Consider the following 25,566-nt stretch of genomic DNA (forward strand, 5'->3'; position numbering starts at 1 on the left):
AGCTGACTGTGAGCATCCACTTCTGTGTTTGCTAGGCCCCGGCACAGCCTCACAAGAGACAGCTATATCAGGGTCCTTTCAGCAAAATCTTGCTAGTGTGTGCAAAGGTGTCAGCGTTTGGAGGCTGATTATGGGATGGATCCCCGGGTATGGCAGTCTCTAGATGGTCCATCCTTTCATCTCAGCTCCTTATTTATAATAGCCAAAAGCTGGAAAGAACCCAGGTGTCCCTCAACAGAGGAATGAATACAGAAAATGTGGTACCTTTACACAATGGAGTACTACTCAGCAATTAAAAACAATGAATTCATGAAATTCTTAGGCAAATGGATGCATTTGGAGGATATCATCCTGAGTGAGGTAACCCAATCACAAAAGAACACACATGGTATGCACTCACTGATAAGTGGATATTAGCCCAGAAACAGAATATCCAAGATACAATTTGCAAAACACATGAAACTCAAGGAAGACCAAAGTGTGGATACTTTGTTCCTTCTTAGAATGGGGAACAAAATACCCCTGGAAGGAGTTATAGAGACAAAGTTCGGAGCTAAGATGGAAGGAAAGACCATTCAGAGACTGCCCTACCTGGGGATCCATCCCAAATGCCACCACCAAACCCAGACACTATTGCATATGCCAGATAGATTTTGCTTACAGGACCCTGATATAGCTCTCTGTTGCGAGTCTATGCCAATGCCTGGCAAATACAGAAGTTCTATTGGATAGAACACAGGGCCCCTAATGAAGGAGCTAGAGAAAGTACCCAAGGAGCTAAAGGGGTCTGCAACCCTATAGGAGGAACTAACCTGTAATCCCCAGAGCTGTGTCTTTAGTTGCATATGTAGTAGAGGATGGCCTAGTTGGTCGTCAATGGGAGGAGAGGCCCTTGGTATTGTGAAGGTCATATGCCCCAGTATAGGGGAATGCCAGGGCCAGGAAGCAGGAGTGGGTGGGTTGGAGAGCAGGGCGGGGGGAGGGTATAGGGTACTTTGGGAATAGCATTTGAAATTTAATGAAGAAAGTATCTAAGGAAAAAAAAAGAAATGAATTGGGAACAACTGTTCCAACCAAAGAATCTTATAATGCAAAAAAAAAAAATGTCTTTAATCCAGGTACAATTTCTGTAATAGTATGTATTTTTTCAGGCAATCAAACTGTTTCCAAATGACACTGAATAGCTTCCATTCTATGAGGTTTGGGTGGGGTATAATTATCTTTGTCTATTTTATTTGCAGAATGCCTGCCCTTTGCTCCATGGGTGGCCATCACAAGGGTTTGCAGAGTGCTTTAATTCTCCAGAAGAACCTGGAGGGCACAAGGCAGCACCCACCTGATTCAGCTTCTCCTTCAGTACTGATTTCTTCATGACCCTGGCCTCAAGAGCCTGCAGGAGGTACAGGGGCTGCACAGGAGCCTTGGCCAACCACTTCCCTTGCCTGGTGCCCTTTGTTCACATTGGCTTTCTGGACAGGGAAGAGACTAGGCAGGCAGAAATCGAGGAAATGCTTGCCTGTCCCTCTGGGGCTATCACCTCTGCAGACTTCTGCTCAGCAGTTCAGTTTGTTCCCTGGCATCTGCAGCAACCAGGAGTGGGCCTGTCTCCACCACTGGTCGCATACAGGTCACCTCTTTAGGAGCCTTTCTTCAGTCATTGCAGTATTTCTTTGCCTGACAAGGAGTCCAGCAACAGTATGGGGGGAACAGTGGTCAGGGAGAACGGAGAAGAGCTAGTGGCTCTGCTATGGATACAGGGGTGGGGCGGGGAAGAACAGGACAATCCAGGCCTGCTTTGCCCTCCCTTCTTTCTTCTGTGTGGCAGCACACCTACTCACAAATAGAGGTGAAGAGAGATCAATAAATGGAGAATAACTAGAAACATTTACATTTTCACATCTTTTATTTTATGTGAGCAGCAAAAATATTTAATGTATGATATCAGCAGATCGAAGGGAATGGAAGCCATTTATTATTTATGATAACTTATTTCAGAACTGATTAAGCTTAATTTGAGCATTTCAGAAATGTACCATCTTTGTCTTCTCTAGTAGTGGTAGTATAACTGCTGCCATGTCTGCAAAAATTCAAATAATATTTGTAAGACTTCTGTTAAACAAGAAAAAGTATTACAGGAATGATACTCAGAAAGTGTGGCCTTTATTCATTGTGGGTCGGTAGGGTCAGGAGGTAGGTAGAAGTGGAAAGGGGGTATCACAAGAGATAAGGTATGCTTAGAACCGCTATATTGACACCTAATATTTTGCATGTTAATTAAAAGCATATAAAATTGGCAAAGGAAAATGTGACCTTTAAAAATCCTCTAGAGACCTCCTCTACTTGGAGAATAGTTTGAAAGACATCACCTAAGTCAGATCAGATAAACACAATTATGCTTAGAGGTATAGATTATTTGTGGAATGTTGCTAAAATTGCTTTGAGTAACAACTGCAATTAACATTTGCCTACTTTTTATACACCGTACTGTCGATGTGGCTTCATTATTTCCGTACAATGATTAGTCAACTCTTTATTCCAAATGTGTCACTTTATGATTCTTAGCAAAAAATATGCCCTTAAAGGAAATATAATCTGATAATTTACTTTAATAAATTAAAAAATTCAATTTTACCTTTAGAAAATTAATAAGTTAATGTGCTCTGTGACCAATTTTCAAAACATTAAATACACAAAAGAAGAAACTATTATTGTCATAATGATAAATGACCTCAGTCATTTGTAATTCTGGGAAATATTTAAAATATTATGCCACCTGGATTCTAACCAAAGGTTTCAGCAATGAGTTTATTTTGAGAAGTAACAGGAATACAGGCTGGAGGCACAAGCAAAGCTTGAATTTTGTTGCTCTGTGACTCCCTCACATGGAAAACCGGAAGCAGGAACGTTGGCCCCTCCCACTGACTGAGCACACCATTCCACTTAGCTGTGAAGTGTGAAGGTGCGATTTGGACCACACTTTTAAAGGAGAAGAGGAAGAGAAGGGGGCTGGCACAAATGCGGTCCCTAGTTTGGTGGCAGAATCACAAGGCTCAAAGCCCCAATCAGAGTTAGGGCAAGACCTTCAGGCGCATTCTTGTTCTCAGTTCCGCCCACTCTCATCAAGTGTGTTGGCCTTTCTGCTTAATTAACAAAGGCATCCATTTGCTTTGCTCTGGCCTTCTGGTTATTCCTGAAATTCTTTTCAATGCAATAACATTAAGAACTGGTCGGAGCGTGGGCAGCAGCCCCGGGACACACTGAGTTAGCTTCCTCTTGCTACCTTGCCACCTTCTGCTTTCATCCCCTGCTGCTGCAACCAAAACAAATGTAGCTTCCTGGGGTCTAATTGATGTGTGAGTGCGTTTGTTTATTTTTCCCTTTTATGATATTCAGTTGCAAAACTTGTTAGGAAGATTTAGACTTTAAAGATGCCAGTTAGGGGAGAGAGTTGAGGCTCTAGTTAATATGAGTCTACGGGGTATTTTCTGAGATCAAGATAGGGATCAATTTTTACTGATAGAAATGGCTGTTATAATAACAGTATATACAGAATTAAAAAAAACTAACACTATTTTTAGAAAAGTATTTTTTTTTAATAAACCACCCTAGATCAAAAATTGTTCTACTAGTAGATATTCATCTTAAATTGGGTCAAGCACTCTGTTTTCTTACTACTCTGCAAGGGGCATTCTGTGTGACCATTGCAACAGGTTTTGATACACAGACAAAAAAGTTACTGAAACTTTAATAAAAAAATAAAAATAAAAATAAAAATTGTAACAGCCTAGTAGTTGTGGCGCACTCCTTTAATCCTAGCACTTGGGAGGCAGAGGCAGGTGGATCTCCCTGATTTTGAGGCCAGCTTGGTCTCCAGATAGTCAGGGCTACACAGAGAAATCCTGTCTCAAAAAGTCAAAACAAACCAGAACAAAAATTCTAGGAAATGTTAAATTCCCCTAAAATGACTATGTCCATGTTTGCAGCATGAATATTTTTCAAAAAGAAATAAGTTGTAATCTTAAAAAAAGCTTTCCATATTTTTAGATTAAAAAAAAATTCCTATTTCAACTGCAAAGGAAGTGGAGATAGCATGGGTCACACATGAGACTGAGAATAGGAAAAATACAATTTGGGTTTTTTAGGAAGTAGCGATCAAAAGGAATTATAGAACTGCAATCTTAGCTCCAAGTCCCCCGTTTGAGGGCAAAGTACACAAAGTTAATGAACTGCACTTTGAAACATCATATCTGGCTTAAGAAAATCACCTTCATGATATTAAAGAGTGTACAGTAGTGATTACAGTAAACCAAATCTGAAATCAACATGTGGTAATTAAGACAGAAATTAAGGGAATATTCTTAGCTTTCCTTGACTTTGTAGGTATAGATCCTTCATAAAAAGCATTCCTCTCAAGATTCCTTTAAACTTGAAATGTTCACACAAGAGTAATCGTTTAGATGTCAAGCTTGGGGTGTTGGGGGAATACCCCAAACTTGAGCTAAACCAAAGTTAATTAGGATCTTAGCCAATCAATCCCTTTTTAAGTCTTCCTGTGATCACAGAAAAAATATTAAACTTAGTTTCCCTATAGCCTTTAAAGAAAGTTCGGCATGCTTTAGCAGCCACATGTATTGATTCAAATTAAGAAAAAGTTATTTGCTGAAAGTAAAAGCTCTGAGGATTTATAAATGTGTAAAATTGATTTTCTATATTGACACACAATTGTGATATTAATTTAAGATGTGTAGATTACATCACCAAATTAAAAGCAAGAGTTATGACAGACAAATGAAAGCATAATCAAAAGGGTAGCGCCACTGACCCTGCATAGGTAGCTATCCACACTCTCCACAAAACGCCATGGCCTGGAGATTGGCGGCGTGAAACTTCCGCTATGTTCCAAACTGTTGCAGCATTGTCCAGATCCAAACCCTGGAGCAGGGCTTGTCGTTGTATACGTGTTTAGCACAGAACTATAAGCCTCCATTTTAACAAAGTTCCTCCTCATGGACTCATCTTGCCTGTCCTTAGACCTGTGAAAATGCCAAAGGCAAACATAAGTGCCTCATTTTCCCTTGTAGGATGCCTTAAAAATGGGGTCGGGGTGGGGGAGTAAATGACTTTTCACCTAACAAGGTCTAAACATTGTAACTTTGTATGGTTGTGATTTAAAGTGGAACTGTAAAGAACTATATGTCTGGATTCCAAACTAAAAAAGAAACCAAACAAAGCAAGAAGTGGCTGTCGCTGATGTGTGGCTTTGCAGGTTTCTGTTGGAATGGCCCTATTGTAAGATTTTTGATGGTGTGATTAGAAATACTTGTAATTGCCAAGGAACTGTGTAGATTGATGTCTAGGATAACTCCTTTTTTATAATCCAAGCTAAAACAAACTGAAGCAGCTTCTCAGACGGCTCATCTCCCACTCAACAACGCACCATAGGTGTGGCCCAGCTATTCTGTCTCCACACCTCCTACCCAACGAGCATGAAACTGTTTTAACCACTTTTAAATTATGGTTATCTTTACCTTCATGGTAACCTTCTCCTCATGACTTCACACAGTGTAGAAAACCATTGGAAAACCCTCTGTCTGTACAAACCCTCTAGTGGGGACACCAAGTAACACAGTTGAGAGTTAATTAACAAAGCATTGGAATGTGGCCCTGGTGTAGCTCTAGTACTACTAGACCCCTGAACTCGGGTATCATAAACAATAGCTAAACTATTCATTTAAAAATTCATGCTACAAGAGAGATACAGTATAAAGGAATTGGGTGGAAAGCGCCATGCAACCTGAACCTGGGCAATGAGAGAAACTACTTTGAGCAATTTTTTAAAGCTCATTTATAAACATTAGTTTCCCATAATTATATTCTCTAGCTTGATTTCACATCATAAAACATCATGAATGTCTTTCAATGATGATTATTTTTCAGACACACACACATATGTATATATACATATATTACTTACTTGGGTTGGTCATAAGTTAATGGCCTTGTCATCTGTATCCTTTCAGGATGTGGCTCCTCATAGCATTTTGGTTCTGCCTTACGCAAGGCTTGATGAGTTACTTCTGGGTGTTTGGACTGCAGGGTTGAAAGTGTGGCTTTCTGTGGCTTTACGCGTGAGGCATTATGGTGTCCTACTTTGTCATAAGAAGTTTGCTGATTGTCTTCTCTTACCTGAAAAAGATTTAAAATATATGTATTTAAATTGTGCTAACAATACATGTATGTGCTTGCTTTCTATAGTTTCAGGCCAATGATTCTGAATATTTAAATATGTGAATACTACAGCTTAAAATCATTGTCATGTTATTGCCATGGAATTAGATATTTTTGGAAAAAAATGACAGAATGAGTGAAACACATGAAGAAAGAATAATTTAAATTAAAATCACTTTCAAAATATGTTACTCTCTGGACCTATAATATAAAGCCATATGAGCTTCAGAAAGACTGACCTGAAGGTCATAAAGACCAATGGAGAAAAATGATGCAAAAGCCGTGCGAAAGTGAATGGCAGTCACACATAAGCTACAAGACACTGCAGAGGGGGGATGGAGAAGGATCACCTCCAGGAGCAATTGTTAACTGAGCTGGGATTAAAATGAACTGAAGCGTTTCCTTAGGGAGTGAGCTCCTTCCATTCTAACCAAGTCACCACAGGTGTGATCTGCCCTCTCTGTCCTCCACACAGCCCTCACAGTGAACAAGGAAATGTCTTTGAATTTGTAAATTATAGTTTGCTTCTTCCATAATAACTGATTATTTGATAGGGTTGAGTGGAAATGGGCATAATTTTCAAGGGTGAGAATTATATAAATTTTGACCAGAAGACATTTCATAACAGTAGTTTGAAAACCTGTCATTCTTTAATATTTGTACTGTTTGGTTTTGTGTGTCAACTTGACACAAGTTAGAGTCATCAGAGAGGAAGGAGCCTCAGTTGAGGAAATGCCTTTATGAGATCCATCAGTAGAGCATTTTCTCAATTAATAATCGGTCAGGGAAGGCTCAGACCATGGTGGGTGGAGCCATCTCTGGGCTAGTGGTCCTGAGTTCTATAAGAAAGAAGGCCAAGCAAGCCAATGAGGAGCAGTTCAATAAGCAGCACTCCTCCATGGCCTCTGCATCAGCTCCTGCCTCCAATTTCCTGCCCTGTTTGAGTTCCTGTCCTGACTTCCTTTGGTGATAAACGGCATAGAGTCATGAGACTGGATAGGAAGTGTAAGCAGAATAAATACTTTCCTCAATCTACAAGGAAAGTATAGGTGTTCCCACATGGGTGTTCTACCACCCTACTGCAAATCAAATTCCTCAGCATCCAACAGCAACATGCAGAGAAAGCAGACGTGTTGGAAATGATACTACATGGGATTCTAGCCTCCCATTGTAACTGTTTTTAATCAAATGTTAGTAGAGAAGAGAGGATCTGACCTTTTCAAGATTTTTCTCAAACTGGAGATTGTGAAATATAATGATTATTGTTTAATCCACTAAATTCGGGTAATTGAAATAAATTGGCAAATGATGGCTCTGAAGATATTATAGAATTCAGTTTCTTTTAAAGAAGCCCATAGTAAGTAAGAGTAACTTATTAATGACAATGCTAGTGAGAAGCAACATAAAACCACCAGTCACCAGAACTGCCAAGTAAAAAGATTTGTCAGTTTTCATACTAAGACTTTAATCAAAGAAATTATTAAATACACCAAATTCCCATTAATAAATATGCAACAAGTGTTATTTGTCATAATTAAATTGTAGAACAATATAAAGAACTATTAATAAAAAATGAATTGGAGTTCTGAAAAAATAGATATTTTAATCATGTATTTCATTGGCAAGATTCCTCTTGGAATCCCAGAGGATGTAGGAATATATACTCATGAGACTGCATAGGAGAAACAGAATTCACATTGGTTGTGATTTAAAGACTTTTTATATAGCTCATCATTGAGTCATCATCATTTCAAGTAAAAAAAAAAAAAGGGAAAAAAACCCAAAGATTTCTCCATTTTGACAACTGAAATACTTGATTAACAAAATTACTTTTAGTGGTGGTCATGACACACGCCTCTAATCCCAGCACTCAGGAGGCAGAGGCAGGTGAATCTCTAATTTTAAGGCCAGCCTGGTCAACAGAGTGAATTTCAGGACAGCCAGGACTACAAAGTAAAACCATGTCTCAAACCGAGAGAGAGAGAGAGACAGAGAGAGAGAGAGAGAGAGAGAGACAGAGAGAGACAGAGAGAGAGAGAGAGAGAGAGAGAGAGAGAGAGAGAGAGAGAGAGAATTATTTTATTATAAGATTATGCAGTAGTTATCACACTGAAAAAAATTGAAATCAGTATATGATAAATAAGACAGCCATTAAAGACATTTTTCTATTCTTTTTGGTGTAGCAAATATACAGATTTCATAAAAAGCATTCCCAGGGAAAAATGTATTCTCAGATTTCCTTAACTGTAGGCATATGCATTAGATACTCAATATGATGTCACACTTGGAATGCTAGGGAAATATATTGAGACTACTATGAACCTGAGCCCTAACAACAGCACTTAAAAATCAAGAGTCAATACCTTACAAAGTTTGCCTGTAATGACATGAGACAATGGTAGTTTTCTAAGATTTAATTTCCATATGCCTATAAAGATATGCATCAGAATAAATATAAATACCTCATGACTCAAGTGATTATTTGTTGTAAATGCAGTCTCCAAGGAGTTTTAAAATGTATACAATTGGTTTCTTTATTAACACAAAATTATGAGATTAATTTAAGATAAATGAGTTAATTAAATCAACTCAGTATGCCACCCAGTTAAGAACACAATTGTATAAGACACCTGAAACTAAAGAAAAACAGCACAATTCACCCTGTTTGGGAAGCTCAATGAATTCTCAAAGGTCTGTGGTCTCGAGGTTGTCATCAAGGGTTCTCTTTGCAGGAAATTTCTGTTATATCCCAAACTGTTGTAGAGTTGTCCAGATCCAAACTCTGGACCAGAGCTCATCATGCCTGCATTTGATGTAGAACTATAAGCCTCCCTTTCATTAAAGTTCCTCCTCATGGGCCCATCTTGTCGGTCCTTAGATCTGTGGAGATTCCCAAAGGCAAACGTAAGTCTTATTGTTACCAAGGACCAGCCTCATCTTTGGAGAGGGGTTTTGAGGAAGAGGTATCTGGGAATTGAGAAAGAATGACTCAAGGTCAAATCCTGGGTTTCAAGCTGATGGTCTATGTTCTGCTAGAGAGAGTTTTCCAGATAACTCTCTACTGAGACAGCTCTCTCTTGCAATTCCAGAAACTCTCTTGGTAGCTGCTCTCTTGAAGATCAAAATCCCAGCCTTTCATTTACATATCACTTTAGCCATTACCCCAGAATCAGCATCCCATGACCCCAGCACCGTGATTCTTTCAAAAAGACAGCAAACACATTTTTTTTTTTATCATTGCAGATAAATTCAGAAAGTTGCCTGGTTTTGTCAGCACAAACAATATGATAGTTAGGTAAGATTTTGCCCTGAGATTACCATTCTTACCATGCCTGGGCTTAACCTAGCTCTGTCCCAGGCTGACCTTGAACTCAGGAATCTGTCTGCCTTTGTATTTGCCTGTCTTAATAATTTCTGACAAACTGGGTCACAGTGCAGGTTTCTTTGTTCTTTTAGGTCTGTGAAGCTCCTTATACAATTCACTTGCATAGTTGAGAAATTACTTTTGAACTCATGTTTTCAGAGTTCTTTTCTACAGCCTTAAGTGCTATACTGAAGGTCCCAGCATTTACCATTTTGCTGAGACATTAGCCACACTCTCCCAATCTGGACTGGTTCTGTCACCGATTACCATGGAGTCATTAGCCTTGGCAGAGAGGACATTCCCTGATGACCTAAGAAGGGAGACTATTTCGGGAAGGAGGAGTAGAAAGTTATATATTAAATACAAACAAGTCTCAATCACAGGAACTATCAACACTTCTGGAGGCTCATGACCTCCTGGCTCTGTTCCAGGGGCAGGAAACCATGTTACACCATTCCTTCCACATGGCCAAACAGGACTCGGTGCCTTTTCCCATGAAAGACTTCTAACAATGGCAAAAGAGCAAATAAACATTTTCCCCCAAACAACATCAGAACACAGAACTTAGAAATAATTATATTTCTGAATTCCAAACTGTGATGGTTTGTATATCCCTGGACCAGGGAGTGGCACCATCTGAAGGTGTGGCCTTGTTGGAATAGGTGTGACCTGGTTGGAATGGGTGTGTCACTGTGGGTGTGGGTATAAAATCCTCACCCTAGTTGCCTGGAAGTCAGTCTTCCACTAGCAGCCTTTGGATGAAGACATAGAACTCTCAGCTCCTCCTGCGCCATGCCTGCCTGGATACTGCCATGCTCCCACCTTGATGATAATGGACTGAACCTCTGAACCTGTAAGCCAGCCCCAATTAAATGTTTTTTTTATAAGACTTGCCTTGGTCATAGTGTCTGTTCACAGCAGTAAAACCCTAACTAATACAGAAGTTGGTACCAGGAGTGGGGTATCGCTGTGATAGGCCTGACCATGCTTTTATTTGAAAGAATGTGGATTTTGGGACTTTGGATTTGGAAAGCAGTGGAATGCTTTAAATGGGGCTTAATGGGTCATCCTAGTAGGAATATGGAAGACTTTGTTGCTGGGAGTAATTTGAACTGTGTTGACCTGGCCCAAGAGATTTCAAAGGAGAAGAATTTCAGAATGTGGCATAAAGACTGGTTTTGTGGTATTTTGGTGAAGAATGTGGTTACTTTTTGCCCTTGTCTGAAAAGTTTGCCTGAGGCTAAGGTGAAGAGACTTGGATTAATTGCATTGACAAAAGAAGTTTCAAAAAAGCCCAGCAGAGACTTTGTTCTCTGGTTAAGTCTTATGAAGGAAAGTTTGAACAAGCATAGCAAGCTTAGAAAGGAAAACTATAAAATATATGGTTTGAGTATTAAAGGAGTACCAGGAATTGAAATGGAGCAAAATCTTGTGTTCTAGGAGATAAAGATTAAGGGAGTGGGACCTTGGGGCAAGATCCTACCCAGCTAAATTAGATCTAGGCATGGTGGTACACACCTTTAATCCCATGAGACAAGCATGCTGATCTCTACATTCAAGGTCAATCTACAGAGCAAGAACCAGGATAGCCAAGCTTAGGCAGTGAAGGATTTAGAAAACATAAAGCTAGTGATAATGTAATAATACAAGGGGATCATGTTCTAGTTCCTGTAAGCAGCAGAACTCGGCAGCTTCAGCCATGTGGCTCTGGCTCTAGAGTTAAGAATGGAAGGAACCACTGGGAAAATTGATGCTGGTTAGCTGGAGCTAAGGAATTAGCAGTGATTAAGAAGAGACAAGCATCACTGAGGTGAAATCTTCTGGAAATTGTTTTCTGGGAGCACAAAGAAGCTGTGTTCCAGAGATAACCAAGGTTGCACCTCATGCTGCGGCTGGACTTGGTAATATGTAAGAGTCACTCAGGTGGTACTGCTTGTGAAGGAATGAAGGGATAGTGGAGAGAAGCTGAGGCTTAGCACTGTGAGAGGCCAAGGAAGGCCATTGGAGAAGGTGAAGCCTCAGCTGTAGTTGATGGCCCAGGACTAAAGGGGTCATGCAAAGGATTTGAGGCTTGGCACCCTGAAGAGAGCCTATGAGAGGCTATTGGTGAAGCCTAGTTGGAGTGGAATATCCCAGTGTATTGGAGATGTCAGTATCATGGAGTGATCACCAAGAACTGCAGCCGTAGTGGAGTGGATCAACCTGAGCTTAAAGTGCTACAGAGGGCAGAGCTGGAAAAGTGATGCCAGCCCTTAGGAGGAGTCCAAAAGATCAAGTGGAATCCCAGACACTGAAACAAGAAGCTGTAACATTGAAATTGCCTTGGAGACTCAAAGATGTTAAAGATGCCAGAGCCATGGGACACATGCTGAGGAAAGCCGCTAACAGGGAGTGGAACCAGCCCAGGAGAAAGCAGTTTGTTGCAGTCAACAAAGATGAAAAAGGAGTGGAGATCTGAAGACCGCTTTGACATCAGCCATGGAGATGCAGAGTTTGGAGTTTGCCCAACTGGTTTCCTGCCTTGCTTTGGGGATTACAGTTAATTAAGTTGAATGAATCTCAGAAGAGACCTTGAACTTTGGACTTTTAACATTGTTGCAACTGCTATAGACTATGAGGACTTTGAAAGTTGCACTAAATGCATTTTGCATTATGCTATGTTTAAGTATGGCCCCCACAGACTCATGTTTTTGAACAAGTCTATGGGGACCAGGGAGTGGAATGTGATGGTTTGTATATCCCTGGACCAGGGAGTGGCACCATCTGAAGGTGTGGCCTTGTTGGAATAGGTGTGACCTGGTTGGAATGGGTGTGTCACTGTGGGTGTGGGTATAAAATCCTCACCCTAGTTGCCTGGAAGTCAGTCTTCCACTAGCAGCCTTTGGATGAAGACATAGAACTCTCAGCTCCTCCTGCGCCATGCCTGCCTGGATACTGCCATGCTCCCACCTTGATGATAATGGACTGAACCTCTGAACCTGTAAGCCAGCCCCAATTAAATGTTTTTTTTATAAGACTTGCCTTGGTCATAGTGTCTGTTCACAGCAGTAAAACCCTAACTAATACACAAACTAAAAAGAAATACAATGCAGGGGGCAGGGAAATGGCTGTCACACATGCATGGCTCAGCAGGTTAAAATGCTACCTGCTAAAATGGTCCTTGTATCTGCCAAGAAGCAGTGTGAAATAACTGCCCATGACCACTTCCTTGATTATAGTGGCAACTAAAACAAAGCTTTATACACAGCTCATCTCATGCTTACCAAGTCATCAGGGATGGGACCACACCTACACACTCTTTCTACTGGACAAGGAGGAGCTGTTTTGTCCACTCTTAAATTATGCTTGTCTTCACCATCATGCTAACCTACACTGCAATCCTGACTTCACACAGCACAGAGTAACTTAGGAGGGTGACCCCTACAAATCCTCTAGTGAGAACACCAAGCAACACAGTTGAAAGTCCATTGGCAAATGTTAGAATGTGGCCACCTGTGCAGAACTCGTACTATATATCTTGGCGCTTATGTTATCATACTCAGATAACAGTTAAACTTCTAATTCATAAATTCATAGGAGTTCTGATCTGAAATTTTACAAGAGTATAACTAAACAAAACGTACATTATGGAGATATTGTGGGAAAAAGCACTATGCAACCCAAACCTGGAAAACAATAGCAACTATTTTTGAGTGAGCATATTTTTAAAAAGTTCACTTAGTAAGATGTTCCAAAATTGTATTACTAGCTTGATTCTACACAATGGAATCTCATCAGTGACTTTCACTAACAACCATTTTTTCAGAGACAATTGACTGACTTGCCTTAGTTGTGCTTGAGATGGTGAACGTGTCATTGCTACCCGTTCTAGACAGGGATCCTTATACTGTTCGGGTTCAGCTTTACAGAAGGCGTGATGAGTTCTCTCTTCTGAGTGTTCAGACTCCAGATCTGTACATCTGAATTCCCATGGGCTTATGACCAAGGTATTGTGGTTCCCTTGTATGTTATTAAGAGTTTCTTTATCTTTTCTTATTATCTGAAAGAAATTTAAGAAATATATTTTCTTTTAATTGTGATAACAATAAATGTGATGTGTTTGATTATTTTAGTTTTGGGCAGTAACTCTGAACATTTAAATATGTGTGCATTTATGAATGTGTATTTGTGTTTGTGTGTGGAATTGTCAAAGTGAGTCTGGTGCACTGGAGGTAAGTCCTCTATTGCTGATATGTCTACTCCACCCTAAATCACTATGTCAGTGCCCATGGAATTAGATATTTTGAAAAGTCACAGGATAAAATAAAAGTGTTAATAATGAATAATTTTTATTAAAATAAATTTTAGAGTATGTTATATTATGGACTTAGTATATAAAATTACAAGTACTTCAGAGGGCCCCTGCCAGATATCTGGTGGCTTTTAAAGCATCAACATAAGGAGATCAAGGCCACAGAAAAGCTGACACAAAAACTGAGGGTGTGTGATTGTTGTTAAACAGCAGCTACAAGACAACCAGCAGAGGGAGGATGGAGAAGAATCACCTCTGAGAGGAACTGTTGACTGAGCTGGGATCAAAATGAACTGAAGTATCTCCTTAGGGAGTGAGCTCCTCCATCTTAATCAAGTCACCACAGGTGTGACCTGCCCTCTCTGTCTTTCACATAGCCCTCCCAGTGAACCACAGATGGTCTTTGAATTTGTAAATTATAGTTTGCTTCATCCAACAATGCCTGATTATTTGATAAGGTTGTATGTAAATAAGACTTATTTCCGATGGTTGAATTATATACCATTTTTAGGACATAATATAACAATACTTTGAGAACCTGTTATTCTGTAATATTCATTTCACAAATGTTGCCATATGGAAAAATCTCAAACTTGCTTCTAATAAGCAGATGTGATAAGATTCGTGTTTTGTGACTTCCAACAGTAGTTTAGAAAGTACTTTGCATCAATGCCATCACTGTATTGTAAGGGCACCAGACTACAAGGAAAGCTTGGGTGTTCCTACGTTGGGTGTTCCTATGTTGAGTGTTCCAACACCCTCGTTCAAATGAATCTACTGCCAGCATCTAATGCCAATATCCAAAGCAAGCAGATACATTGGGGAATAGTCCTCCAACCTTCTACCTTTTCAGTCTGTTCCAACTAAATGTCATGGGAAAAGAAATGGTCTGTCCTTGTCAAAGATTTTCTCAATCTGTAGATTTTAGAGTGCAGTGATTTTAGAGTGTTGTTTAACCCACTAAACTTTGGAGAATTGAACAATAAATTGTCAAATGATAAACATGAAATTAACTGATGTAGAATTTCACGTAATTTAGTCTCCTTTAAAGAATGTGATACTATTGAGGAAAGAAGTTTCATGTCACATCCTTTCAATTCAGATTCTTACAACTCTGTAAATGTTTTTAATTTTTTTTAAAAAAAGATTAGAAACTATAGAATAATGGGAAACAGGTATACATACAATTTCTAGCACAGTTGGTAAATGACATTACTTGGAGTTAATCATCCACCACCTCTGATACACTCTTTCTGTTCAGTATTCAGCAATGAACCCTCCAAGGGTTCTTTGGAGGAAGAAATACAGCATACATATTCAATATAGGGCTGACTTTATTATTACTATTATTGTTGTAGTTATTATTGTTATTAAATACTATTATCAGTGTAGAATGTGACTAAAAGTGTAATCACTGAATTTTATTTGGAACTGGCAAAATAACTGATATGGGAATGACTAGATCTCATTTTACTACTTACTATTTTACATTTACATATGCTAATTTTCTCAATTAAATCATCCTCTAAAGTTAATCTCATATTTGTGATATGGAAACAGTCATACAACATTTTAAAGTGGGAATTTCTGGGTTTGTTGGAGACTTAGTTGTGTCATATGGCATTTTTCTGGAAGCTGCCTGGTAAAAGAGCACATGATGTTTCACTAGAGCAAACACTTGAGAGGACATACGGTGTTTGGAATAAGTGTAAATACAACCCAACAGACTGTGGATGACACTGTGGCATTGGTTTTCCTTGCAACTCTTTGCGGGTTTTCATTGGGCTTCACTGCTGCTGGACTTTCCTGATGACATTCTTGCATTGGTTGGTTTTGCTTTCTTCACTTGTAACTTCATGGAGAGAAATGCATCAAAGAACTTCTGGTGGTATTCTGGTTGTTTGCTGCTGCTGCTGCTGCAGCTGCTGCTACAGACTCGTGCCTAGTGGGCAGAGCCTTGTGGTTTCTTCTGGATCTAACCACTGCTACTGATTTGTTTGGTGTTTGCTCAATGGCCTGGACTGTTGGTGCTGGTTCATGTTTGGTGTTTTGCTAGGGGACTGGAATGCTGACAATGAAGATTGGAATCACCCCAAAAAACTATTTCTAAACAGGTCCACAACTCCCATTTCCTATTAACCTTTCTTTTCTCTTACCTCTGGTGAGTGGGGGAAAAAAGGAGGTTGAAGAATCATTATTAAAATAGGTTTTGAAAAAATCTAAGCCGATACAATGATGTTTGGTTTTGAAATATCAACTATATTTTGAGACAAAAGAGAATCAATTGCTTGTCCTTTTTTATAGAACTTATATAGTTTTATAGAAAACAGACAACTTTTTCTTTAATATCAACTTGGTAATATTCTTAAAACATCTCACTTCAATGCAATCCCCATCAAAATCCCAACTCAATTCTTCAACGAATTAGAAAGCGCAATCTGCAAATTCATCTGGAATAACAAAAAACCTAGGATAGCAAAAACTCTTCTCAAGGATAAAAGAACCTCTGGTGGAATCACCATGCCGGACCTAAAGCTTTACTACAGAGCAATTGTGATAAAAACTGCGTGGTACTGGTATAATGACAGACAAATAGACCAATGGAATAGAATTGAAGACCCAGAAATGAACCCACACACCTACGGTCACTTGATCTTCGACAAGGGAGCTAAAAACATCCAGTGGAAGAAAGACAGCATTTTCAACAAATGGTGCTGGCACAACTGGTTGTTAACATGTAGAAGAATGCGAATCGATCCATTCCTATCTCCTTGTACTAAGGTCAAGTCTAAGTGGATCAAGGAACTTCACATAAAACCAGAGACACTGAAACTTATAGAGGAGAAAGTGGGGAAAAGCCTTGAAGATATGGGCACAGGGGAAAAATTCTTGAATAGAACAGCAATGGCTTGTGCTGTAAGATCGAGAATTGACAAGTGGGACCTCATGAAACTGCAAAGCTTCTGCAAGGCAAAAGACACCATCAATAAGACAAAAAAACTACCAACAGATTGGGAAAGGATCTTTACCTATCCTAAATCATATAAGGGACTAGTATCCAATATATATAAAGAACTCAAGAAGGTGGACTCCAGAAAGTCAAATAACCCCATTAAAAAATGGGGCTCAGAACTGAACAATGAATTCTCACCTGAGGAATACCGAATGGCAGAGAAGCACCTGAAAAAATGTTCAACATCCTTAATCATCAGGGAAATGCAAATCAAAACAACCCTGAGATTCCACCTCACACCAGTCAGAATGGCTAAGATCAAAAATTCAGGTGACAGCAGATGCTGGCAAGGATGTGGAGAAAGAGGAACACTCCTCCATTGTTGGTGGGATTGCAAGCTTGTACAACCACTCTGGAAATCAGTCTGGCAGTTCCTCAGAAAATTGGACATAGTACTACCGGAGGATCCAGCAATACCTCTCCTGGGCATATATCCAGAAGATGTCCCAACCGGTAAAAAGGACACATGCTCCACTATGTTCATAGCAGCCCTATTTATAATAGCCAGAAGCTGGAAAGAACCCAGATGTCCCTCAACAGAGGAATGGATACAGAAATTATGGTACATTTACACAATGGAGTACTACTCAGCTATTAAAAAGAATGAATTTATGAAATTCCTAGCCAAATGGATGGACCTGGAGGGCATCATCTTGAGTGAGGTAACACAATCACAAAGGAACTCACACAATATGTATTCACTGATAAGTGGATATTAGCCCAAAACTTAGGATACCCAAGATATGAGATACAATTTGCTAAATGCATGAAACTCAAGAAGAATGAAGACCAAAGTGTGGACACTGTGCCCCTTCTTAGAATTGGGAACAAAACACCCATGGAAGGAGTTACAGAGACAAAGTTTGGAGCTGTGATGAAAGGATGGACCATTTAGAGACTGCCGTATCCAGGGATCCATCCCATAATCAGCTTCTAAACGCTGACACCATTGCATACACTAGCAAGATTTTGCTGAAAGGACCCAAATATAGCTGTCTCTTGTGAGACGATGCCGGGGCCTAGCAAACACAGGAGTGGATGTTCACAGTCAGCTATTGGATGTATCACAGGGCTCCCAATGGAGAAGCTAGAGAAAGTACCCAAGGAGCTAAAGGGATCTGCAACCCTATAGTTGGAACAACATGATGAACTAACCAGTACCCCGGAGCTCTTGTCTCTAGCTGCATATGTATCGAAAGATGGCCTAGTCGGCCATCACTGGAAAGAGAGGCCCATTGGACTTGCAAACTTCATATGCCCCAATATAGGGGAATGCCAGGGCCAAAAGACTGGGAATGGGTGGGTAGGGAAGTGGGGGGCGCTATGGGGGACTTTTGGGATAGCATTGGAAATGTAATTGAGGAAAATATGTAATAAAAAATATTAAAAAAAAATCTCACTTGTTAAAGCATTCAGGGGTTTATTTATCAAACTGACTCTTTTGGGTCCCCTAACTCATAGAAAAGTACCTCATGTTGTGGTTCATCAATTGGAATATTCTTTTCAAATTGCCTGGTGTTTGAAACTTCAAAGAAACTATGCTCTCCATTTTCACACACAGTTGATGTTGTTGTTGGTTTAAAACATTTTTTCCTTCTACAAGAATGTAAAGATTAAATTAGTGGGAACTTTTCCAGAGTAAACATAAAGCATATGTTATGTGCAAACACATAAAAATCAGTAAATTATGATTCTTACTTGTTTAAATTAACTTTATTGGAAAGTATTTAAAAATAAACTTCAAGTAAATAATATAAAGGAATTTCTATTTTTAATTTTTTATTAGATATTTTATTATTTACATTTCAAATGTTATCCCAAAAGTCCCCTATACCCTCCCCCTGCCCTGCTCCCCTACCCACTCATTCCCACTTCTTGGCCCTGGCGTTCCCCTGTACTGGGGCATATAAAGTTTGCAAGACCAAGGGGCCTCTCTTCCCAATGATGGCCGACTAGGCCATCTTCTGCTACATACACAGCTAGAAACACAAGCTCTGGTGGGGGGGGGAGTACTGATTAGTTCATATTATTGTTCCACTTATAGGGTTGCAGACCCCTTTAGCTCTTGGGTACTTTCTCTAGCTCCTCCATTGGGGGCCCTGTGTTCCATCCTATAGATGACTGTGAGCATCCACTTCTGTATTTTCCAGGCATAAAGGAATGTCTTAAGACTCTCACAGCATGTAAATAGCTCACACTGGGGACAAATGATGAATCAGTAGATATGGAACTTTTTGTATAAGTCTCATGAACTGAATTCTCTCCACTGACTGATAGCAAGATCCAATTGCTGCAGATAACAGCCACCCAACTCTTTGAACTTGAAGAGATTGAGATTGAGAGAGAGAGATTATTCATGTACAGAACTTCATGCCTGTGTTCTAGTCTTGGTATGGGAAGATACTTGGCAGGTTAACAAAAGATAAACATAAATATCAACTCAGTCATAGAACCTTTAATCTGCAATGACGCGCCCTACCTGCAAATATACTAGGGCAGTAGTGACACAGAGTTTGTAGAAGTAACCAACCAATAAAATTGACTTAAGGTCGACTCCATAAGATGAAACCTATATCCATCACTACTTTGGTGACCTAGACCCAGAAACTAGATAGCCCAGAGACCTAGGGTGAAATCACATACTATTGGTCTTTTAAAAAATAGGGATAAAATAATTCTTAATGGTATTCTGCTATACTCATAGATCAGTGCCTTATTCAGCCACCATCAGAGACAGCTCCTCCTGCAACAGATATGAACAGATCTAGAGACCCACAGCCAGACAGCACACAGAGGGGTGGGGAGAGGAGGGGGCAGAGAGACAGAGACAATGAGAGACACAGAGAGCATGCGTGAGAGAGAGACAGAGAGACAGATAGAGAGGAAAGAGAAAACTAACCAAGAGATGATAAAGTTATTGATAAGCATGACTATGTAATATGTAAATAGTATATTGTTTGTACAAAGGACTTGAATATACATAGTGTTATAGTTTGGAAAGTGTTATGTGTCTGTAGATTTGAGAATGAAGACTTGGTCAGAATCTGGTGCTACTGATTAAAGTACTGTAGTCCTTGTGGACATGGGAATTGGCTTGACAAACAGGCTCTTGGGGGGAGTGTGATTGGATTCTACCCTGATGCCTCTTCTGGGTCTTTCTGCTTCCCAGTCTGTGGAGATGTGAACAACATGGGGAAGCAAGCTAGTGCTGTGATGGAAGGCGTTACCCTCTGCCATGCCTTCTCTACCAAGATTGGCACTATTGTTTCAAATCATGTTGTAGAATAAAATCTTCCTCCATTAAGTTGCTTTTATCAGGTATTTGATTGGAGACATGACGAAAAGTAAAGTGCATGGATTTGGGTTTCTGCCAGGGTTCCTCAAATCCATGCCGTCCTGATGCCAAGGTATGAGTAAGAGTGTATGTATGTGGGACTCATTCTGTACCCACCATGGTTGTTTTCTTCTGGGTAAAGTATGCTTTGAAAACCAAGTAAAAAAATCACATAGAAAGTTTAGTATTTGTACACTAAGGAGAGTTATAAGCCCTTTAGAACTTGAATTTAGTCATCACTTCAAGATGAAGCCAGAGACAGTGTCAATGAGCTCTGTATTTTCCCCAAAAGAATGTTTCATAGAAAAATCATAACTGTCCTTAACTGAGGCGGCAGGTTGATGTCTCTTGGATGTCCCATAGCAGCTATGTGCTTCCTTTGTACCCCACCTGGTGAAACCAAACACTATTGGTTTTTTTTTTAAATAGTGATAAAGTGACTCTTAATGGTATGCTGCTGTACTTGTAGATCAGTGTCTTATTCAGCCACCATCCCAGAAGTGGGTTTGGGAAGATATTTGAGCTGTGTCTGTTTCCCTTTGAAAAGCTCTGAAGAGTTTCCCACACTTTCTTCAAGGATAGCCAAATGCTGCAGCAGGTCAGTAGGGATGTCTACATGCCTAGCAATTTTCTGACTTCACCAGGTTTTGTTCAGACAAAGGAAAAGAAGTTCATGGACTACAGCTTCTTCATAACAAACGTCTCTCACTTCATTTAAGAGAAAGATCCAGAACGCAGGAAAAAGCCTTAGCTCACATACCCCAGACAAATGAATACAAACATATGTATACATGCAGACAGAGGGACACACAGACAGACATGCATGTATTAGGTGCATATGGAAGACACCTAGAAGATGGAATGTATCTGACTGGTTTATGTTGTATCTGACAAACAGAGCAAAGGGATATAAACAGATTCAAGAGACTTTTGATGTGGTTAAAAGCCAGCACTGAAGAGATATTTTATATTGAAGTGTTAGCTGAAGGAAAAGAAAACACTTTCAGAACCAAACTGTAGGGTTGATGAAGAGTGTAGCTGAATATGAAAGACTTGACTGCTATTGTTTCAACATTATTACAGAGGAATGTAGCCTTGCACAAATGGTTTAAGGTTTTTGTTTAGAAATTCTGAGATAAATTTTAAGCTATAAGAATTCAGGTAAGAAAATGCAAATACAAAATGGATTCTTATTTTGCTTTTCATACACGCACAGGGCAAACAAAGAATGAATGCTTAAACAGATATGAAATGCTAAAGTCTTACAGAGTTTTCTCTTTAGCTGATTCCAGACATTTCTCCTTTTTTTGATGCAGCTCAGATTGTGGAGACAGACTCGACTTGGTGAGTGCTTTATTGAAATCTTCATTGTCATCTGCAGGCTTTGAAAAGGTGGGAAGTTAGCTTTTAAAAATACAGAACTTGTTCTGTCTGGGACCTCTTTCTCACAGGTTTAGGAATCTAGGCGAATTCTCTAAATGTTGTAAATCATGGTAAATGATTCTCTAAATGCTGGGAATCAAGCACACAAATGCAAGCAGAGGGCTTTCCCTAAAACAACTCAGATTGGTTGACATTTTCATTCTTTTATACTGTTGAAATTTACACAACAAAACACATCTCTTTTTAATTTGTGCTTTTGGGCAATGCCTGCTCCTGACTGTGTTTTATGTACATGCATTCACACAGGAGTGTGCCTTTTCAACACTCCAGAAACACTAAACGTAGCCAGGGTTATGGCTCTGCAAATCAGAATATGTTTGGCCAAGACTGCCCAACCCAGTCTTACTCCCTAGGGAACACTTTTGAAAGAGATAAGGGGCTTCCCCAAGTTGTCCTCAGTCGTCAACATGCTTGCTGCCCGCCGCCCCACAAAACCCTAAATAATTAAAAATGCAAAATTTTAAATCTTTTAAAAACTAAACAATTCACTAGTGTGCACATCAAAAGCTCAGATTATATTACCCAGAGAGGGGAAAATATTTAATAATACAACTAACCGCATCCAGGTGGGCTGTTATGGACTGATTTGCAGGCTGTGGGCCTGAAGTGGAAGTCAGCGTGTTCTCTTGGGTAAAGAGGCTTCCCGATCCCTTGCAGGGACACTCAGAAGCAAATACAGAGCTCAGCAAGTTTAGTAATGCAGTGTTGTGCTGAGTCAGCATGGCAAACTGGGTCATGGCCTCCTTCATTTTCGCTTCAGTCCTGTAAAGAGTGGGAAGGCAAATAGTATCTCATTGCCCCCACCCCCCAATCAACTCATTAGACACAGAACTCGGTTTGTTTGCCTCCTGTAAAGCATCACACATCGAAGAAAGAATTATTTGGAAGCACCATGTGAAATACCCTCTATTTCATGCCATGTTAATATTTTCCTATGATTTGAGTGTGACTTTGTGAAAAATAGAAATGTTTAAAAGAACTGTTTTCTCTAGTGGAAATGCTCAGGATCAGAATCAAGGCAAGTTGCCTAGTGCGATATGATACCCAGAGGAGACATGCCGGTTGTCCTTCACACTCTGACTTTATGCTACTGTATGCTAGAAAATATTCAAGTGTTCAATATTTATATTTCGGGGAGTATAGGCTAGCAAATTTGTAGAAGTATAGGTATATTAATGAGAAATCATCAACAAACTTATTGAAAAAACTTCTAAGAAACCAAGATAAATATGAGACTACTAAGAGCAAGCACATGAGTACATATGCCAATAAAGGGGACATGCCCTTCTGGGTTTGCTTCCTGAAGCTCATTTGTCATCAGTGTTTCCCATGATTATATTTTTCTAGTTAGTATTTATATCCATGATACTATTTTGTTAAAACACACTTTTGTGAGAGTTGATTAAGGAGCTGAATTAATATTCTATATGACTCTTGGGCTTTACTCACTCCATCAACTTATGTGACTGATGAAGTTTGACATAGTTTTCCAGCACCACACCATTCTCACACGTTCGGGTCTTCATTTCAGAGAATTCCCTTTCCAGATGTTGTGTTCTGAGTTCCAACTGGCTCATTACTGAAGTAGTATACATTTCTCTGAAAGCATTAAAGAAATCTCGTCCTGCTTGTGTCTGAAAAAAAATTACAAAGTTTTGAAAAGAGATACTATTAAATAGTCATAATATAAATAACAGTGCATTATATTTCTGTAGTTCTAGTCAATAATTTATCTGGAAGTTGAAATGTATGGAAAATGGTAGACTGTAAAGCATTTACCATTCTTGTTTACTGCATTTACTCTAAATTATAAAAAATTGATTCATTATTGTATGTATGTATGCATTGATTTCAGCTGCTAAGTCTGAAACAGATTTGAATATTTATTAATAGTATATAATTATATATTTTCCTTTCTATGATAAGTGAATAAAGCAGGATGATGAAATGATCTTCAGTACAGTCAGGGTTAAACCACAAGGCTGAGGAACTTGAGCACAACTCTCCTTCTTTGTCTTACACATGGTTATATGGGAAAAGCAGCAAGTCAAGCCACAATGCTTTTACATAGCATACAGCTTGACTGTAAGACTTGCAGGTCCCAATGACTCTATTCCAATTAATGGATCTTCTGCAGTCATAAGAAAGCGCAGCCAGCAAAGGCCTTACCTCATCTGAGAGGAGACTGTTTAACAGAGCTGCTGTTTAATCTACTAGCCCATGTAAGGAAACCAACTCATGGATGCAATGATGCTACTGCACTGAAGACTCCCCAGTGGAGTATTGTGGTGTCCATTCCCAAAAACAAATACATGAATGACTGCATTCTGTATTAACAGTGGGGTACCTTTCATTAGACATTTATGAATTAACATCCAAGAATATTATACACCAATCCTTGACAAGGTTGGACTCTAAGGTCCTTGAAAGCTAACAAACAAAGCGAATTTAAACAAAGGAACAAAAAATGTTTTCTGAATCTGTAGCACTAGGAAGTCTGTTTTCTATTATAGCCCTACTTGACATAGCAGCTGTGTCTCCATTTCAACAACTATTAATTACTCTTTTAAGATTCCAAAAAGAAAAATACATTTCTTTGGAAACAATGCTGAATGGTGATTACTATCATTAAGTCTCCACAGTCGATATAATTAATTCTCCAGACTCACTGACAGTTCAGATCCCATGATAATTGAGAAATGTACAGAGGGTTAAATTTCTTGGAAGATTTGCTAAACATAATGACACTCAAACAGGCTTCTGCACAGCAATGTCCAGCCCATTTTTGTCAGAATGGAAAAAGAAATGTAAAAATCAAAGTGTTTATCATTGAATGAAGGGAGTGAAACACAGAATATCTTAAGACTTTGGCTGAAAACAACTACAGTCTTTTCTGTTAGCATATTACTATCAGCATATCTAATTATATGGGTTTTGTCAACTTCTTTATAACGGAGAGGACTGGCACTAGTGGTTGTAATATAAACATCTTTATCCATAAGAATTCTATTGGTGCCTACAATATTCTTACATTCAATGACTAGAGAAAGAAACTCTCCACTTCAGTGTGATAGGAATGAATTAAACGCTGGCTTACCAGACGGCCAGTTCCTGACAATATCTTATCTTCATTTGCTAGTTTTCTCTCAAGCTGTTCTATGGTCTCTGCTTGCTTTTTGATGGTTTCTACTAACTTCAAAACTTCACGTTCAACCCTAAAAGGTAGGTATATTTCCATTAATTACTCTGAGATTAATTATAAAATTAGACAAAAAAGAGACATTTGAATCTGAATCTGATGATATGTATTTCGGATGAAATGTCTGGAAAGTAGGTGATTTGATAAATTAATCTCATTTACATCTGGGTCCAGTGGTTAATGTGAAGAATGGGGTGTGAACAACTAGACATTAGTTCTTTCTTGGTTTTGTTGGAGACTGAACACCAGGGTGTCAACCTTAAGCAATTCACATCCCCTACCTGTGAGCTGCTTCCAAAATCCTAACTACACATTGCAAGTAATTCATAGGAGACATTTGTAGAGTTCTAAACAGATACACATATCATTGTGTTTCCAGTATTGCGTGGAGGCTTGTTGTTATTATAACTATTCAAGTAGACTCCTATGTACTGCTTTAAGTCGTACTTTTGCAGGTGTCCCTTCGTCATGCTGTCACCATTTCCAGCCTCTGTCTCTGGATGCTGTGCTTCTTGCAACTAACAGAAGGAGAAAGTCAGAACACATTAATCTGCTCATAGGCTCTCCATGAGCTGAAATCTGACAGGAAGACAGATAGATCCCACCGAATCATTCTTACTGCATTTATGCTCTTCCTCAGAGTTGAATGAATTCTTTGTTGCAATAGGGATTTTATGGCTGGCAAAGTCAGTCT

General features: G+C 39.3%; 1 protein-coding gene across 1 annotated transcript in view; it reads right to left on the reverse strand.

Moving 5' to 3' along the window:
• Window positions 1-1,932: 1,932 nt before the first annotated feature.
• The window catches only part of LOC110289830 (uncharacterized), a 153,161-nt gene continuing 129,527 nt past the window's right edge, over window positions 1,933-25,566 (reverse strand). Inside the window, exons 36-46 of the mRNA XM_085834804.1 lie at window positions 25,320-25,390; window positions 24,771-24,888; window positions 23,123-23,307; window positions 22,231-22,435; window positions 21,497-21,612; window positions 18,366-18,492; window positions 13,417-13,631; window positions 8,889-9,108; window positions 5,975-6,186; window positions 4,823-5,033; window positions 1,933-2,077 (exon numbers count right to left, since the gene is read on the reverse strand). Coding sequence (XP_085690930.1) covers window positions 2,048-2,077; window positions 4,823-5,033; window positions 5,975-6,186; window positions 8,889-9,108; window positions 13,417-13,631; window positions 18,366-18,492; window positions 21,497-21,612; window positions 22,231-22,435; window positions 23,123-23,307; window positions 24,771-24,888; window positions 25,320-25,390 — 1,710 coding nt within the window. The 3' untranslated portion in view covers window positions 1,933-2,047. The remainder of the gene's footprint in view (window positions 2,078-4,822; window positions 5,034-5,974; window positions 6,187-8,888; window positions 9,109-13,416; window positions 13,632-18,365; window positions 18,493-21,496; window positions 21,613-22,230; window positions 22,436-23,122; window positions 23,308-24,770; window positions 24,889-25,319; window positions 25,391-25,566) is intronic.

This window comes from Mus caroli, unplaced genomic scaffold (genome assembly GCF_978045245.1).
Source record: "Mus caroli unplaced genomic scaffold, Mus_caroli_1 scaffold_2, whole genome shotgun sequence".
Taxonomy (NCBI): domain Eukaryota; kingdom Metazoa; phylum Chordata; class Mammalia; order Rodentia; family Muridae; genus Mus; species Mus caroli.